Source organism: Hyphopichia burtonii, assembly GCF_001661395.1.
Source record: "Hyphopichia burtonii NRRL Y-1933 unplaced genomic scaffold HYPBUscaffold_7, whole genome shotgun sequence".
NCBI lineage: Eukaryota > Fungi > Ascomycota > Pichiomycetes > Serinales > Debaryomycetaceae > Hyphopichia > Hyphopichia burtonii.
This window is the reverse complement of record NW_017963734.1, coordinates 608,438-627,471: the sequence shown is the minus strand read 5'-3', so window position 1 is coordinate 627,471 and position 19,034 is coordinate 608,438. Positions and strand designations below refer to the sequence as shown.

The following is a 19,034-nucleotide window of genomic DNA, read 5'->3' as shown; positions in this document are numbered from 1 at the left end:
TTTTTTTTGCTCTTGGTGGATTTTGCATCCACAAACTTATCTAATTGCAACTACTAGAATCTTCCTACAACCACGATCAAGAAGATCCGAATGCACGAGAGAGAACCAAACGACGACAGCCCAGACGAAACTTCTATTCCCGAAAGCCCAATGTGGCCAATGATTGAAGATAAAACGAAATGCATACCGATTCAAAAGTACCAGCAAGCAATTTCCGAATTGAAGTTTATGGAGGTATTCAATAACATAATACTAGGTTTATCCACGATTCTATTACTCATGACCATATACAATCTCGATAAGATATTTCACGTTGGTGGCAAGCCAGGGGAGGATGCTGTGGGATGTTTGGTCAATGACTATATCAAGATGCTGAATAAAGAGAAGGTTCTAGTGCTTCAGTATTTAACTAACGGGAATCGTTAATTCGACCGAATAGGCAGGTTCCGAAGCGTTAACTCCACCGGCCAACTTTTTTTTTAATTTTTTTTATTTTTTATTGTATTTTCAGCCTTATGTGATTCACCTAGACCAACCTTCAACTAGTGGGGGTTATCAATATGAGTCATATAATGCATACAATTACTATAGTATACCATTACTATAGTATACCATTACTATACTATGTAATTGGTTAATGTAGTTACAATTGTATAAATACAAGAGGAAAGTAGGGTTTATAAGAATATAATTCATATAATTTATATAATTAATATAATTAATTTCATTAACTGAAAATGTCACAATCTAAAAAGTCAATGGACTCAAATAATACCTCGCTGCAATCTATTCAAACTAGTAGTACTATAAGTTCTAAAGCTAGTCAATTAAAGAATAAGCTATTCAAGAAAAATAGCCATCGGAAAGAGACCACATCTCTGATGAAGAAAGAGTCTACGGCCACCTACATGTCTATGAAGAGCTAGTTATTTCTATAATATTAATATATTACGAATTAGTATCCTTTGCAGAATTGTAATTAATTGGGGGAACCCAATACGAAGTAGATCGTAGATCAAGTTAGTCATACGCCCGTGCACCCAGAGATGTTCGTTCGCCAACCAATTAGCAAAACAAAAAAAACACCCAGACACCGCATAAAAAACATCAAATTTTCATCGAGAGCTACGTGTAATCGATTGATCTATTCATCCAGTCAGTCAATCAGTTGAATAATCCTCCAATGTGGCAGCTTATCATACTCCTAACACTTGTCGGTCTAGGCCAGGCCTCGATCTTTGATTTCCTCAACCACCAGTTCCACGGAAACGGAGAAGAACAAAGGACCGAACAAAACCCGCTCAAATTCGAAGAAGATACCTTGAACAGAAACTGTAATAAGTACCTATGTCCCGACACTCTATTGTGTGTTGATAAACCCAAGTTGTGTCCCTGTCCGTATCCGTCGAGTCAATTGAAGTGCATGTTGCCCAACGAAAGGTATATTTGCATCAGCAAGCCCAGCGGCGAGGACCTCGAAGGGAAATACGACGATCCCAGAAACAACTGGAAGGTCGATGCCAAAAACGATGATATAAGAGACTGTGGTTGGGTAAATAGAGCCTGGAGAGATTTACTTTAATGATTTATAACCAACAACCAACATAACCATCACTCACCAATATAATTACCAATATAATTACCAATATAATTTCCAATATAATTACCAATGTAATCACAATACATCACAATACATCACAATACATCACAATACATCACTGTAGATCATTGTAGATGAATGTGATACATCACATCCACACATCACCAACTTCCTACTTCTGTTAATGAAAATTTGTGTGGTTGATTCTGCCAACACCCTGTCTTTTCTTTTTTTCTTACCCCAGACGATAATTGCTGATACCAACCGCACTTTTTTCCTTTGTGTGAGTGACTTACTCAATGGAGTAAGTTTGCACCTGTACTGAACTAACAAGGAGTGCTAACCACAAATGACCCATACCTTCTGCTATTATCAGACGGTTTTGATTTGTATGTGAGTTGTCTCCACCTTTCAGTTTTTCAGATTTCTTCTTTATCTTCATCTTTATCTTTTTGTTATACTTCATCTTTATCTTTTTGTTATACTTCATCTTTATCTTTTTGTTATACTTCATCTTTATCTTTTTGTTATACTTCATCTTAGTTATTACCTTCATATGATTCAAAGATGAAGGATATTGAACAGGATTCTTTTGTGAACCCGGTACCGGTTTCTAAAATTAATCACCGTCGTAATAGTAATTATTATAAGTGTTTCCAGAATAATTACCATGCTCATAAACTTCTAAATGCCAATCCAAGTTATATCACCCCGGCCTTGTCAACGGTTAAACACTGGCAGTTAAGAGATCTAATCCAAGTTAATAACTCTAAGGGATACGTTCATTACACTAATAATAAATCGATCAAATCGATTAATTTACAAGAAATGTCCTCGCCAGTCAAAGACTGGAACTTGAATTATACCCCCTGTTGTTATAGCTATACAAAGGACGGTTCTATGATCACTGGAGGGTTGATGAGTCCAATGGTATCGGGAGGAGGAGGAGGGGGAGGAGTTACCCCGGATATTAAGAATATAACCCCAAGTCATTCAAATCGATCATCCAAGGGGTTATTTTCCTTTCATAATAATGAAACTAATGAATCGTTTGATTATATTTTGGGGGAATTAATTAATAATTCAGTTAACATTTATCCAAAACTGTCAAATCAATATAATGCTTATGTTTGCAATAATGATTCTTATCTTTACACTCTTGATATTAATAACGAGGTTAAAGTTGCTAATCAAATTAAATGTCAAGAAGGTACGGCTTTAAACAATATTTGTCAATCAAATAAGAATTTGTTAACTATAACTGGAGACTCGGGGTCGATTTTCTTGATTGATTCTCGTGATAATTCTAAAATTAACACTATTGAAACAAATCACGATTCCGGTTTTGGAATTTCTTATCATTCAAATGATCATATTTTTTCAACTGCTTTCCAAGATGGTACTTGTTTATTATATGATATTAGAAATTTGAAAAAATCATTATTTGAAATAAAATCAACTAGACCAGGCCATCAATCGGGTGCTTTTAGAGTTTGTAAATTTAGTAACTCTAAATTTGGTGGTTATAATAATGATTTATTAGTTATACTGGAACACGTCGGTAGAATTCATTTAATTGATTTAAGAAATTTAAATCAAATTAATAATCATCAAGTTATAGTTTTACCATTTGCATTAGATCAATTTTCAAATTATAAATTAGAAAGAATTAATCGAATCGAAAAAATTTATAATGAAAATCATAATGAATCAAATCATAATGATTTATCAATCTATAATGAAGATGAAATCGAATTCACGGCTCCTTTGGTTTATGACTACGATTACTTAACCAATCATAATTCCAAATTATTTAAAAATTACACTTATCAACCTCCTCCTCCTCCCTCATTAAAAGTTCCCTCCTATGTTCCTCCTCCTCAATTTAATATTCCTCAGTGGAGTGAAAATGATTCTAATTCTAATTGTAATATTAATTCTAATGTTTCTCCAACTTCTTCTGCTAGACCTTCGTTACATTATGATCCTAACACTGGTGTTTCAAATAATGACTTTAATGATTTTGTTCCTCCAAATTCTTCTACCGTCTCTGATCATACCTCAGTTGATTCTTCTTCAATGTTGTCCTTTTATGATGCCTATCAACAATCAGTTAACCATATCCATGGTGAATTGAATTTAAGTGGTGTTGATTGGTTTAATGATCACTTATTAATTGGTTGTGACGGTGGTGGGTTGGTCAAGTGGAATATCAACTCAACCGCCCGTAGAAGTTTCGACTTGGCTTCTGTGGTTTAATTCTTCTCTCTCTTTCAATTCTTCATTCGTTGACTCGAACATGTACGTTTCCTTTCATTGATGTATTAATACTTGCCTGATGTAGATGTTGTAGATGCAATTATCAAACCCGTACACCAAAAACAAACTTATTGATGAAAATATAAACGCGTCTGTTATTTATTTATGATTCATTACTACTCTGCTCTTTGACCATGTACATATCACCGCCAGACTATGCGAGAGTCTTCCAGGAGATCAAGAGGACTTCCTCCTCGCATTCGACATGCAAACTAATCATCTTTGTCTCGTGTCTTGATATTGATAGCATTTGCACGGGGAAAATCTTAAGCATTATTTTTAAAAAAAATTTAATCCAATATCAATTAATTCCAGTGGTGGGTTATACTGATTTGAAAAACCATTATTCGAAGTTAGACGCCGAGATTTCCAATGTTATATTGATAGGGTGTGGCGCTATGTTGGATCTAGAAAGCTTTTTTGACATTAATTCCAATGATTATATTATTGATGATTTACCTCCAGATATTAATTCTTTAAGCCATGATTTACAAAACGATCCCATATTCAATTTAAAGAAATTGAAAAGAAAAATTTTCATTCTTGATGGTCATAGACCTTGGAATTTAGATAATCTATTCGGTTCAAATATGATTGTTTGTTTCGATGATGGTTATATTGATTCTAGTTTAACGAATGAAAAAGAATCTTATGAAAAATTATGTGATGCGGAAGAAGTGTCGTCCGAAGAAAGTGAAGAAAGTGAAGAAGAAGAAGAGGAAGAAGAAGAAGAAATTACAATACTCTCCGATGATGAAACGTCAAATCGTAAACGTCAAAAAATTGAAGATCAACTGAAAACTTTAAAACGTCAACGTAGAAAAAATATTTCGAAATGGGAAGATGATATCTCGTCTTATTATAATCAAGGTACCACTATAATAACATCAACAACCGCTACAATTTATGCACTACTTGGTTCGATTGGTGAAGCAAATATCGAAAATTTATGGCTTTCTATAATTGGTACTTCCTCTTTAGATAATCATTATCCAGAAGTTTACGATAAAATTCAACCCCTTTTCAAAGATGAAGTTATAAGATTGAATCCTTTTAATAATCCTCAATTAGTAACTGATAATAAAACCGCTGATACTACCACTTTATCAATTGAAAAAGATTATCACTTATTTTTATTACGTCATTGGACTTTATATGATTCATTTTTCTATTCTTCTCATGTAAATTCAAAATTAAATTTATGGACAGAAGATGGTAAAAAACGTTTACATAAATTATTTGCTAAAATGGGAGTATCATTATCAATTGCTCAACAGAAATGGCTTTATATGGATATTAATATCAAGAAAAAACTACCAATAATATTTGCAGAATATTTACCAAGCTATGGGTTAGAAGGTATTGTAAGAGATGGTTTCATTAGAACTTTTGGTTTTGCAGGTCAATTATCAGCAATGGAATGTGTTGAATCGTTAACTGCTCTACTCGAGTGTGATAAAAGATTATTAGAAGATACTAATAATACTAATAATACTAATAAAATTAATGATGACAATGAAACAACAAACGATGATGACGATATTAATTCAAAAATAGCTGAAAAAGAAAAAATATGGGTAAATAATTTTTGGTCTTCTTGGGATGCATTAAGTATGAATAATGGCTCTTCAAATAATATAAAAAAATTAAACTCATCAATGAATAACTCAATTTCAAATTTTAAAAAATTAAAGGGACTTGATTTACTTCTACAAGGTTTAGATCATGCAAAACAAATTCAACAAATTATTTTCAAAACCGGTATGTCATTATTAGAAAGAAAACTAATAAAAAATTTAAGACTTTATAGATTATGTGTTTTAAACGATGGATCAATTCCCGATTTGAATATCTTTAATAATCCTTTAATTCTATCTAAATTAGGTTCTTGGTTATTGGAAAATATAACAGAACTTGAATTCAGTAATTTCGATGAAAATAATATCAAATCCTTGAAACCATTGGTTGTTGCCAGTTTGGACGTTTCAAGTGATACCTACTTAGTCATTGGTTTGGCCCCAAAATATCCAAGAGGAATGAATAATGCCACCAGGGCTAGACTTTTACGTAAACAAAAGGAAAAACTAGGGGAAAAAATTGATAATAACCTCATTGATGAGTCTACCTTGACTACTAGATTGAACACCTTCAGTATTGCATTTCAAAAAACTGCTACTACTTCAGGAGCAAAAGTTAGGATTGATAGCTTCGATAGTTCTGTTATCGAAATACGGAAGGACGACTTATCTCCTTTCTTAGAAAAATTAACCTTGAGTGGCTTAATATAGATCAAAGTATATACTTATACCAAACTAATGTATTATAGAATCTTAATCAAATCTACCTTGTAAAGTAAACCCATATCAAGTCGATTGCAAAAAGCAAGAGANATTTTGAAAAAAAAAAAAAAAAAAAAAAATTACGACAACTGCAGGACTCGAACCTGCGCGGGCAGAGCCCAATAGATTTCAAGTCTATCTCCTTAACCGCTCGGACAAGTTGCCAAATTCGTGCAATTTTTCCAAAAAAAATGTACACGTCGATAAAGTTACCAAGGAAGCTTTGAAACAGCAGCTTTTTTAAAATTTGAAAAGAAGCAAAGAATTAGAGACAAAAGGCACTTATTCCATAATAACTATATTCCAAGCTTGTAATGCAGCTTAAATATTTGGCTTTTCTTCAAAAATCGGTTTTTCAACAAAAACAAATTCCAAAAATCTTACCTTTTTCCGTCCAATGACAGCCCATGTCATTTGACAGGAGCGGTACCCGAAGAATACTTGAGTAATTGAAAACAATCTCAACCAATTATAGTGGAGAAATATAAGCAAATTTGGCTTTTCGTTTTGTTCACTTTTCTCCAGTTATGTCCGTGCAACCAAGAACAACTGTTTCCCCATTGAATATTGTTTATCAATTCGGTTTCCAATTCATATGGAATAAAGCATTCCATTACAAATCTTATGTTCCATTACAAACCTTATGTTCCATTGCAAATCTTATGTTTCATTACAAATCTTCTGTTCAATTACAACTTTAGTCGGCCTTATCTCATATTCCTCTTATTGCAACAACACCTTAGCACCTCCACGATAACAATGCCAATAGACAACCGAATAGCTTTCATTCCATGTCCTTGAAGCCTAAGAGACCAAACTGAAAAATTTCTTACATGAAAAAAAAACCACTAACAAAACAAAAAAAAAAAGGCAGAAAAAAAGTTATAACCTGAATTTGATTGTTGAGAGAAAAACTAAAGGGAATATTGAAAAAAAAGGTAAAATAAGGAAATTCTTCATTTTTGTTTATCAGTTTATTCTCCAGGTTGTGACGTTCTAGTTCTAGTTCGATCTTCATCTTTTTTATCTTGAGTATCTTGTAAAGGAATTAGATTCTTTAATTTCAAGTCATTTTGCTTTAGTATACAAGATCGTTCAAACGTGAAAACTCAAACTTTTCATTTCTTTGTATTCTAATGATAATTAGTTATTAATAGATACAGTTTTCGCTATAATGTCATCCGAAGATCTTGGGATAAGTAATTTTCCGAAATCTCCAAGATTTTTCAATCATGGAACTAATCTACCGGATCTTAAAAACTACAAACAAACCAAAGACAATAAACTAGTGATATTTAATAATCAAACTTCCAACTTGAATCATCATCCTTTTAACTCAACTCAACAGAAGACCAAAGCAGTATTCCCGGTTGATTTTTTCCATCTTCAAAACAGAATCATTGTGACTGATATTGCTGCTGATGGGAAAGGAGTTGAGAAGGAAGATGAAAAGGAGGATGAAAAGGAAGAGGAGAAGGAAGATGAGAAAGAAGATGAGAAAGAAGATGAGAAAGAAGATGAAATACCCGCATTGAAGTTAGACCCAGATGACTGCAATGATCCAATAAAGATCATTGAATCTTTCAAAGAATTGGGTCAAAAGCATGGGGCAATAAAATTAATTCTCCCTGAAAACCTTGAAAATCTATTTCGTTATAGTTTTCAGTTGAATCCTGACTTTTTCATGTTTCAATCAAATAAGCTTTTGAATAATCCTGGTCATAATGAGCTTGAAAATAGATTACTATTTCACCATGAACTTATAAAATTTCATATTCAAAACTTAAAGAAACAAAAAGATAGAAATAAACCAGAAACTGATCAAAACGTACCTGCAATTAACCAAAATGGTAGCTTCTTACCTACGTATCCAATATCGCAGTCTAATGGAAACCTGCCTTTCCAATCAATCATGTCTCCAGAAAGTACTCAAATCAATGGCTCACCATCTTTTCAAGCATCAGAGGCTTCCCCACAAGCTTTCAAAGAATCAGACCCCAAGTCTGCAAAAAATAAGCTTCCTCCGTTCTTGAATAAACTACCAATGATTGACAAAAGACCAATCGACCTTTACAGACTATTTAGGTCTGTAGTTATGAGAGGTGGCTACGCCGAAGTCGTTAATAGAAAGTTATGGGCCCAAATCGGTAGAGAACTTGGTTACAAAGGTAAAATCATGACAAGTTTAAGTAGTTCTTTGAAAGCTTCATATTTTAGAATCTTATACCCTTTTGAATGTCTGTTGGGCGATGCAAAATTTGGTTTGGCCGGGATCCAAGAACCTAAATCGGACACTATACAAAATGACAGCTTTAATACAAATGGTAAGCGTCTATTGAATGAAGAAAACAGCGAAACTCATAAATCCAAAAAAGCGAAACTTGAAAACATCCCTTTGATCCTAGGCTCCTCGAAAGATTTCAAAAGATCTATTAAATTGAAATCATCGAAAGGTATTCTTTTAAATAGCCCTCATTTAATTGATGTCAAACAACCTAATGTATTTTCTTTCAAGAACATAGATGAAAAGCCTATAGAAGACTCCAAAAAACCAGACAGTCGAAGAAAAGACCCGGAAGAACGTGTACAATGTCCTATAACCCCTCAGTCTCAGGTTAACCATTTACTCAAGTCATACTTGGAAAATCAGTCTTGGTATCAAGATAAGTCGAGATTAGAGTCAAATGGAAAGCAAGGTTCAAACTACTCATTAAGACAATTCATGGAAAAAGATACGAAGTTTCAAGAATTCCTACTAACACGCCATAAATCGTCCTTCGCTAAAAATCCAAATTTATATCAACGTACTTCTCATAATAATACTCATCAAAATGGTAACTCACATCATCATTTACATGCCAGTAATAACCAACACCAATATCATCACCACCAACAACATGGTAATTCTCATAAACATAGTTCTCATGATTCTGCAGAGTCTTCCATTCTAGAAAGGAATGCGATTGATATCAAAACTTTCGAAAAACTATACTGGAATTCAGTTTCAAGTAAGCATAAGATGGCTAATTTGTCTGATCTATTGTCAAATGATGGATTAGAATTGGAAAATGGAGTTGGATTAACAAGCTTAATCAATGGGTCTGGATTTGCTAAAATTGGTGATGACTTTCTTAACTATAAAAACCAACTCACAACCTATAGCTATACCCAAACACATAGTGTCTACAGTTTAGTGGGAAGTATAAATAATTACGCTTCAATAAATCAGTCACCTCAACCAAGTCAAGAGCAAATTATTCACCAAATAAAAAATGACAACGGCCATCAGCATACCTCTCCTAACTGGAGTCAACATAACCAAAGGACCGGTACCTCCAATAATTTTATATCTGCTCAGCAAGGCTCCCCAATCAATGATATTAATCAACAGCAAACATTTATTTTCAATAGTAATGAAGTCTCATATCTAAACTCTCCAGATTATATTTCAAAGTTGACTTACGCTTCTTTAAATCCTTGGAACTTACATAATATACCCGTATTACCAAATTCTTTATTAGGTTCACTATCAGAAAATGATATTAATAATCAGGATTTGGTTAACCCGGTATTGAACATTGGTATGACCTTTAGTACAGAAAACTGGAAGTGTGAAGATCATTTTACACAACTAGCTAATTATCAATTCTTTGGCAGTGAAAAAAAATGGTACTTTATTCCAGAGTCAGAGTTTGAAAGATTTGAGGAATTGATAGAAGAAGTCAACCAGTCTAATAAAAGCAGGGTCAATTTGAATACTGGAGACGAGAATTGGAATTATGATCAATTGATGGATTTTTTCAATAGTGATCCAAATATTGGCAATGTCGAATATGAAGCTTTGATTAATTCATTAGAAAATATTATAAACCCTTTCCCTGAAACCAGAGCAGCTCATTCAAATCCTCATTTTCAAGCTTTCATTGATCATAAAAAGCAAAACAAAAAGATTTCTTTGAATCAAGATTTTATGATTTCACCTGATCTATTGAGGCAGAAGGGAATTAAGTATACTTCAACAGTTCAAAAACCAGGTGAATTAGTCATCAAGTTTCCCAAAACTTATAGCTCTACGATTTCTTTTGGCTTAAATTTGAGTGAAGAGGTCAACTTTGCTACAAGCTCTTGGCTCGATTATGCTTTGGAAGGTGAAGGCTGGCTCGAAAAGCAATCGGTATTACCTAACTTTTCCACCTTCAGATTATTAACTAATATTGCTCAAATCTATGATTCTGGTAATTCGAACTACATCCATTTCAACTCTGATGTTTATGAAAAAGTCTTAACACTCTATACTAATATTTATAGTGAAGAACTACTGTTAAGAAAAATCGTGAGAGACAAAGTTATGAATTTGAAAGAAATTCTTATCGATGAAAAAAGTCAAGGAGATGTGGATATTATTTCGGATGATTCCCTAGCTAATACCTTTCCTTCCAAAATTGTTCTCATTGATTCTGATACTCGTCAAAATTTTAACTTGACTCTCAAAAGTTTTTTGGAATATTTAGAAATCGAGACTTTGGCAAAAGATAAAGTAAGCTCTTCTCAGATTCCTCAAATTATTGGTAATCCGTCTATCAAAATCGAGCTTCATATTTTCTACTCTGATGATAAGCTTAAAGGATTTTATAAGATTTTGAGCAATTATGCTTCCGATTACTGTCAATGGATGTCTTCTTACGAGGAGCTTATGAAGTCAAACTCTGAATTACCTTTAAAAAACTATAAGCTCTTGCTAACAGAAGGAGAAAAATTATATGCAACAATTTCTTCATCAAATTATTTATCTCTACTTGATTCATCCTTTGTGGATGACACCACTAAGACAGCTGATTCTACCGATGACATTTTAAAGTTAAACATTTTCAAAGGATATATTGAAAATTTGAGATCATTTGTTAAGACTTCCAATGCATTTATTGAAGAATGTCAAAATATTTTGGCAATAAAACATCAACAAAGGATACGAAGCAATAATCCCTCATCTTTTTCAAGTGATAATGAGACGAAAGCAAACCCGGAAACATTGAATAAATTAATAGAGCTTGTCAGTAAAATTCCACAGTGCAATTTTACTTGTCCTGAATTTGAAAAGATAATCGAGTTCAAAAATGAAATTGAAAATTTCGATAGAGCATGTAAACTACTCATCGCTAAACTGAATAAAAACATAGATGAATTTGATGATTTGATTAATCTTGGTGAGTCCTTTGGAACATCCTTGCCAAGTTTGAATTTCATAACAAGAATCAGAAATATTTTGAAATGGAATGAGACTTATGAAATCATAATATCTGGTGGTGATCCGTTTAGCGATAAAAAGTATCACTTTACTTTGAGTCATTTGAAGAGTTTTTTCGAAGAAGGTGTGAAAAATTTGGGTAAAGATTCGATTGATAAAGTACAAAAAATTGAGCTACTCATCAAGAACAGTGTGGAATTTATGAAGTCTTGCAGCGAGTTTTTAAATGGATTTTGCTATGCTAATCTTGTTGATACAACCAAGCTTCATTCTTTAATCAAAGAGATTGAGCGAAGAGTTCGAGCAGAAGGAAGTAATCGATTATTTGTTGATTTAGAAACTTATGATCGTATGATTCACTTGAGCAGTAATACAGATTTGATTACAAAGTTCAATGAATTTGAAGACTCTTCCGTCGAATCTAAGTTTCTTTACCATGAATTAAAACAATTAAAGTCACTGATCGACGAATCTGACCTCAAGTTCGACACATACAAGTTACTGCATCATTTAGCACTCACTGAAAATTTGGTTAACGATATCTGGGCCCAATTTAAGAATTACCCGATCATCACTACTTTTGACAGACTGAATATTCCTAAAGATGTTCACGATGAAATCAATCCTCGAAACTCTTTAAACACTGACTTTATCAATTTTTTGCAAATGATTTTATTAAAGAGTGAATTCAACTTCGCAATTGATTCTGATGTTTACGAAAAGTCTTCGTCTTATGCTGTTCTTCAGGAGAACTTGAATAGACAAACTGAAATCAAACAAGAGCACATTGTTGAGGCAAACCATGAAGAGAAAGAACGCTTGCCCATGATTTATTGCTTATGCCGAGAATATGAATACGGCACTATGATTGAATGCGACCAATGCAATGAATGGTACCACAATGTATGCGTTGGAGAACCCGAGGATGATCAAAGTGATCCAAATGCGTCAGAGGACGATAGTTATTCGTGCCCTATATGTAAGCTCATTGATTCAAACGAAACAAAGGACTCATTCCTCAAAGGCCAAGCAAGTATTGAAGATCTAATCAAAACCGTTGACCATATCAAGACATTTAAAGTACATCCTTCGAACGAGCTAACCAAGTTGAATAAGCTTATCGATGAAATGAAAAGCAATGAATCTTTATTCAAGGAAATCTTTAATAAAATCAAAGGAAGCTCAGTCTCTTTGAAAGAAAAAATCAATTGGCTTAAGTTCACCTTGAGAAAACTTTACGGTGCCCCCATATTGATTGAAGATTTGTTCATCGCCTTATTGGCGGACACCAGAGCGTTGTTAAAGCTAGAAAATGAATCCCAACTTGGTCCAGAAGAATCCAAGCCAGTTATCAATGGGTCACCAATTTTTGCAACCAGAATCGATAAACCTGAAGCAGAAAGACCCACTCCAAACGAACAACCCATTCATGAGTCGGCTCCCACAGCAGAACACTCTAACAAAGTAATAACCAACCCTACCCCTGGCCTCCCCGATGCAAACATGGCCATTAAACAAGAATTTAACAACAGTTTCCAAGCAGACAGAATAAAAAATGACGAAATCACACCAGTTTCGAACTCCTAATTCATCTACCCATGTCTTTCTTGGGCAAACTGGCTCTTTCCTTCTCATATGTATTATTTCCACCTTTTCAACTACATCATTAACCTGTATAAATAGCATTAATAGATTTGTATAAATACTAATTTTCAGCCATTTGTACGCGATTCTTCAAAAGCGCAAAAAAAAAAAAAAGGCTAATGAAAGTAAACAAATATCGAAGACGTCAATTAGAAAGACAAAGCTGGCCATTCTACCAAGGCGAAGATGAGTTATACTTCACGAATAACAGATGATGTTGTCAGGATATGCTGGAATAATACGGTGCTGATGTCAGCTAATAAGGAATATATCAATATGTATCAAGTATTTGATTTTATCCAGGAACTTCAGGTGTTTTTATCAGTTAAAACCTTGCTTAATATGGAAGAATTACAGATGTTAAAGGATATGGCAGAAAGATCACCTACTTCGAAGCTTCATAAAGTTGAATTGAGCAAGTTTTTAAGTAAATTAGTGCTGGCGCCGAATTTAGAAGTATTTTTGAGAGAACGATCAGGCATAACATCACTGGAATTACAAAGAATGATCCGAAATCATGAGAGATCCAAGGTATACGATGATTCCATCAGGCTTCAAGCTTCTTTTAGAAAGCCATTATCGCCCTATAGCACAGAACGAGCTAGTAAAAGGGACTTTCCTACGAAACCAATAAATTCAGCACCATTATATAACGATTTAACAGACAAAACCAATTATTCAAGCCGAAGAAACCCAACATCAACCAGACATGATTTCAAATCGATCATATCGCCACCAATTTCTCCGGTCAAGCTAAGTTCAAGGTTAAGATCAAGAGATGCAACGGAAACAAATGTATTTAACAACAATAGAGAGTTGAATGAACTTCGAAGATTATTGAAAATCAAAGATCAGCAGATCAATGAACGAGAGAAGCAAATCGAAATGATTTCAGATGAAAATAGTCGTCTTAGTTTAGAAAATAGACGGCAGAAATCCAAGCTTATGGAATTTGATAATAATAAATTAAATTTGACCAAATATATTGAAGCTCTTGAATCACAATTAGAAAATAAACGGTATAATAAGAATCCAAATGATCAAAATGAAAGGCTTATGATCAAAGAACTTATAAATAAGAATTCACAGCAAGAAATATGGATTAAAGAACTCGAAATAGTATGTGAAAAGTACCAAGGAGATATTAAGAAATTTACCAAACAAGATGAATCTAATCAAAAATTAACCCTAGAGTTGAACCAAAGTTTGATCAGACAAAAAGATTTAATAGATGGATTAAAGGCTAAATTAGAGCTCAAGCCATCTTTTAATAATGGAAAGAGTGAAAAGCTTGAAAAATTCTTACGAAATCTTCCATTCATCAAACAATTTTACATTTATCATAAGTACCAACGAGAACATAAGAATTTTGGAATGATATTTATCAATTCGATAACATTGCTATTCACAACTATCATCATATTGAATATGTTCAAGTTATTGTTATACATTACAGTATCATTCAAGACAATTGGAGGAAATAACGATAACTTACTTGACTATGTCTATGAAGAAGAGAAAAGATCAATTTGGTCAACCGAGTATTCAGAACCAAAAATTGAAGGATGGAAACAAATACCGTGGTTAGAGTATATAGCTTATAGAATTCAAGATTGGTTATATGAATAGATTAAATTTCAATGATATTTATTTTGTACAAAAAAAAAGAAAATTAGAAATCAAGTAAGTAGACGAAATGAAAATAGCGTAAAGATGAAAAGATAAAATTTTATATTCATTTTATATAGAAAGAAAAACAAATAAGAAAATTATTCCCCTTCATTTATATAATACAAAAAGGTTAAAAAAACAAAACAAAAGCTAATAAACTTAGTTCATTTGTTTAACCAAATCGTTAATAAAGTGTTCTCTGTTACCAGTGTCACCACCTTGGATAAAGTGGAAGAATTTTCTGGCTCTGAAACCACCGTTAGGGTTAGATAATTTGAATGGCCATAAGAAGTTGTTAACTTGTTTGAAGTTTGGACCAACAGTGTAAATTTCGTGAATTAAATCTTCGATAGATAAAATACCGTATTTACCCAAGTTAGCTTCAATAATTTGGTTATCAGATAATGGGATTCTTTGTTTGTTAACTTTACCGTAACCTCTTTTGTAGATTAATTTTCTAATGGTAGCCAAGTTTGGGTAACCGTAAGCAACGTAAGGTTCAGCTAATTTGATTAATTCAGCGGTAGCTTTAGTTAATCTAACGAAAACACCAGCATTAATTTGAGTTAATCTTAATAATTGTAAAACCTTTCTTGGTTTAGGTGGGATTTTGTTAATACCCTTGATTCTGATAACGTAAACTAATTTTGGTTGAGCTTCAACGTAGTAAGAACCAGCAGCTTTAGCTTCACGTTTAGCGTTAATGACAGCACGTTCAGCATCAGTGTATTCTTTTTGGTAAGCAGCAGCTCTGTCAAAGATGATTTTTCTTTTTTCTTTGTTAGACTAAAAATACTAGTTAGTATATTAATTTTCCAATATCAAATGTTTAATAAATTATCTGGTTTTTTTTCTCAGTCCCGAAAGATGGTTAATTGAAAGACAACATCGCCGTGGCTAGTCATTTTCGAAATGGTTGATTTCATCTTCAAAATACTTCAATAATCATTAAACACTCAACTAAGATTAATACATACAGCTTTACGAACGACTTTTTGAGCAGCACGTTCTTCAGCAATTTTTTGTTGGTCTTTAGATTTTTTAACCAAGGATTCTGGTTTCAAAGTACTATTTCAATGTTAGTATTAGTCTTAACTGATCATCACGCCACTTAGACCATTACAAGAGAAAAGAATGGTAGGAAAACCAAAAATAACATAATAGAATGGACCAAGTCCATCTGAGAAGACCTGCAAACGCAAGTGATACAACGATTATCGCACGAGGCGAGTAACCAGAATAATGTTATTATTACTTTCATAAAGGAATCATCTTCCAATAGAATAGTAATTTCCATAACTGAGACACCACACAAGATGATAAAGTACCAAGACTAAATCAGATGCTGATGCAATGTCTCCCACATCCAACAGAATGTGCATTCTTTAGACCTGTAACAGTCCAAACAAACATAATGACTCCATGATCTTATGATCTTAAACATACGTAGCCATCTTTAATGTTTTGAATAAGGAAAAAAGTAGGGAGATTTTAATTTTTCACCAGCCAAACGAGGTTAATTTATATTTCAAAGTGAAAAATTTTGGTGCTCGCGGGATGAGCGTGCGCTAACCAAGAGCCCGAGCTGCTTTTTTCTTCTTCTTCTCGGAGACGAGAAAATGGCTACACGTGACAGGATAGGGCGCGAGCCCTAGATGTACACCCGTACCACAAGAAGAGCATATTGGCTGCAATTCCTCTTGTGGCACTCCAACTTCGATTAGCAGATAATAGAGCAAGAGAAAGAGTAAGTACTAACTAAACACAAGCATGGATATAAGTGTGGTTGTATAGTCTGGATATAAGTGTGGAATATACATATATATAGTATAATATATAGTATAGTATAGTATAATATAGTATAGTATAGTATAATATAGTATAGTATAGTATAATATAGTATAATATAGTATAATATAGTAATATACAGTATATAGATTGTTGCAGTTATAGTATCACTTGTTTCGGTTTGTTATATAGTAATACCATGGATCTGGTTATTGGCCACGTATCAAACGGTCCAACGGTAGCAATAAGGCATTTAATCTCGATAAGACTCTAACACAAGATGCTGAATATGCTTTTGCTGGCATCTCGCTAGGGGAAGCTGTCAAGCAGCTTATTCTCAAGCTTTGGTCCAATAAGCTTGCTCGATAAGATTGGTTGATAAGAGTTCCATTTTGAATTAGGAATGATTTTCCGCAGCAGGAAAAATGCGTCAAGTTGACGTTTTTTTGGCAGCTTTTCATTTAAAGCGATGCCCCAATTAATTATGAAGGATAGAACGGGCAAAGATCTTATTGATAACGATGGGGATGGACTAAAACCAGGTTCTTGAGCAGAGTTATATAATCCGAGCAAATTCAAGTTACCTTTTTTGCTTTTTTTGTTTTTGAGTAGGACTCAAACTTAAAATGACTTTACATCCAGTTCTCTCTGGTGAACAGATACTAGAACAGGTTAAATCAAATAAACTGTTTTATAATAATACCCAGAATGTGGAAACACCCCATATTTCGGCGGTATTGTCTAATGACGACGATGAATTATTGGCCCAGATTGGGTATAAGCCGGAGTTGAAAAGACATTTTTCCACTCTCCAAGTTTTCGGGGTTGCGTTTTCAATCATGGGGCTATTACCTTCGATTGCGAGTGTGTTATCGTACGGTTTTCTTGCTGGTCCTAGTGGGTTACTCTATGGGTGGATTATCTCATCGTTGTTGATTTTATCAATTGGTTATAGTATGGCAGTTAATGGTTCTTCGATTCCAACCTCTGGTGGTCTTTATTATTGGACTAATTATTATGCTCCTCCCAAATTGAAAACAGTGATCAGTTATTTGGTTGGTAATACTAATTCAATTGCTTTGGTTGGGGCTCTTTGTAGTATTGATTATGGGTTTTCTCAAGAATTACTTTCAATCGTGGTTATTGCTAAAGATGGGGATTTTGAAGTCACTCCATCTAAAACCTATGGTGTTTTCGTTGCTTGTGTTTTAACCCATATCCTAATCACTTGTGCTTCCCTGAAAAATTGTTCTTGGTTACAAACTACTTCAATCATTGTTAACGTTGTTTTAATCATTTTTTTCATTATTGCTTTACCAATTGGTGCAAGAAATAATTTTAAAAGTGCTAGTTTTGTTTTTGCTAATTTTGATAACTTGACTAATTTCCCAATTGGCTGGGTACAGTTGTCTCAGGCCTGGTTGCCTGCAATTTGGACTATTGGTGCCTTTGACTCAGTGGTTCATATGTCAGAAGAATGTGCCAATGCCACTAGAGCAATCCCAATTGGTATCTTAGGTAGTATCACTGCTTGTGGTTCTATTGGTACTATAATCATCATTGTCATTCTTTTCTGTATTCAAACCGATGATATTGAAACCCATATTCTTGGTTCAAAATTTGGTCAACCTTTAGCTCAAATCATTTACGATGTCTTGGGTAAAAAATGGGCTATTTTCTTTATGGTTTTCGTTGCCATTGCTCAATGGATGATGGGTGCTTCAACCCTTACTGCTATCAGTCGTCAAATTTGGGCTTTTGCTAGAGATAATGGTCTTCCTTTCTCCTTTTGGATTAAGAGAGTTAATAAAAAATTATCAGTTCCAATTAACGCCGTTATCACTGGTGGTGTTTTGGCAATTTTAATTGGTTTATTATGTATAATTGGTACCGCTGCTTCTACTGCCTTATTCACTCTTTATATCGCTGGTAATTATTTTGCTTGGGGAGTTCCAACCTTGTTAAGATTAACCACCGGTAGACATTTATTCGAGCCGGGTCCTTTCTATCATGGTAAACTTATCAATGATGTAATTGGATGGATTTCAACCATATTTATCGCCTTCAGTATAGTGATGGTTATGTTCCCAAGTAATAGAAACCCCAGTGTGGATGATATGAATTATACCTGTGTTATAACGCCAGGAGTTTGGATTCTTTCTCTTGGTTATTACCTCATCTATGCCCATAAAATTTATCATGGTCCTCGTAAAACAGTGGCAGAAGAAGAGGAAGATGCAGATGAAGAAGAGAGAGCTGGGTCAAGCTTGTCAGATAACGCTGGGTTTTCTCCAGTTAAAACCGAAATACTTGATGGTGTTGAAGAAAAATTATCAAATGGTGAAGCCCATGTCAGAGAACGAAAAGTTTAAGAGACATACATATATATTCATTTTTATATAAAAAAAAAAAAAGAGATAACTTTTAG

General features: G+C 33.6%; 7 protein-coding genes and 1 non-coding gene across 8 annotated transcripts; 6 read left to right on the top strand and 2 right to left on the bottom strand.

Annotated features, from left to right (window-relative positions):
• Nucleotides 1-1,183: 1,183 nt before the first annotated feature.
• On the top strand, nt 1,184-1,582 carry HYPBUDRAFT_113211 (uncharacterized protein; the record flags this gene model as incomplete). Its single annotated transcript, XM_020218951.1, has 1 exon — nt 1,184-1,582. The coding sequence occupies one exon, from the start codon at nt 1,184-1,186 to the stop codon at nt 1,580-1,582; it is 399 nt and encodes a 132-aa protein (XP_020074742.1).
• Nucleotides 1,583-2,167: 585 nt separating this feature from the next.
• HYPBUDRAFT_150309 (uncharacterized protein) lies at nt 2,168-3,859 on the top strand (the record flags this gene model as incomplete). The annotated part of the gene is made up of 1 exon (XM_020220267.1): nt 2,168-3,859. One exon carries the CDS (start codon nt 2,168-2,170, stop codon nt 3,857-3,859), a length of 1,692 nt encoding a protein of 563 aa, XP_020074741.1.
• A 194-nt stretch (nt 3,860-4,053) lies between these two features.
• On the top strand, nt 4,054-6,207 carry CDC45 (DNA replication initiation factor; the record flags this gene model as incomplete). The annotated part of the gene is made up of 1 exon (XM_020219858.1): nt 4,054-6,207. The coding sequence occupies one exon, from the start codon at nt 4,054-4,056 to the stop codon at nt 6,205-6,207; it is 2,154 nt and encodes a 717-aa protein (XP_020074740.1).
• Nucleotides 6,208-6,341: 134 nt separating this feature from the next.
• Nucleotides 6,342-6,423, bottom strand: HYPBUDRAFT_t145. The gene has a single exon. It is a non-coding gene; the product is annotated as a tRNA-Ser (tRNA).
• A 1,004-nt stretch (nt 6,424-7,427) lies between these two features.
• HYPBUDRAFT_13099 (uncharacterized protein) lies at nt 7,428-13,219 on the top strand. Its single transcript, XM_020219438.1, has one exon. It carries the CDS (start codon nt 7,433-7,435, stop codon nt 13,088-13,090), a length of 5,658 nt encoding a protein of 1,885 aa, XP_020074739.1. The 5' UTR covers nt 7,428-7,432; the 3' UTR covers nt 13,091-13,219.
• A 114-nt stretch (nt 13,220-13,333) lies between these two features.
• Nucleotides 13,334-14,776, top strand: HYPBUDRAFT_7840 (uncharacterized protein; the record flags this gene model as incomplete). Its single annotated transcript, XM_020223695.1, has 1 exon — nt 13,334-14,776. One exon carries the CDS (start codon nt 13,334-13,336, stop codon nt 14,774-14,776), a length of 1,443 nt encoding a protein of 480 aa, XP_020074738.1.
• A 201-nt stretch (nt 14,777-14,977) lies between these two features.
• Nucleotides 14,978-16,272, bottom strand: HYPBUDRAFT_150305 (60S ribosomal protein uL30; the record flags this gene model as incomplete). The annotated part of the gene is made up of 3 exons (XM_020220266.1): nt 14,978-15,604; nt 15,796-15,886; nt 16,265-16,272. 3 exons carry the CDS (start codon nt 16,270-16,272, stop codon nt 14,978-14,980), a joined length of 726 nt encoding a protein of 241 aa, XP_020074737.1.
• A 948-nt stretch (nt 16,273-17,220) lies between these two features.
• Nucleotides 17,221-18,983, top strand: UGA4 (Uga4p). Its single transcript, XM_020222805.1, has one exon. It carries the CDS (start codon nt 17,233-17,235, stop codon nt 18,976-18,978), a length of 1,746 nt encoding a protein of 581 aa, XP_020074736.1. The 5' UTR covers nt 17,221-17,232; the 3' UTR covers nt 18,979-18,983.
• Nucleotides 18,984-19,034: the final 51 nt, after the last annotated feature.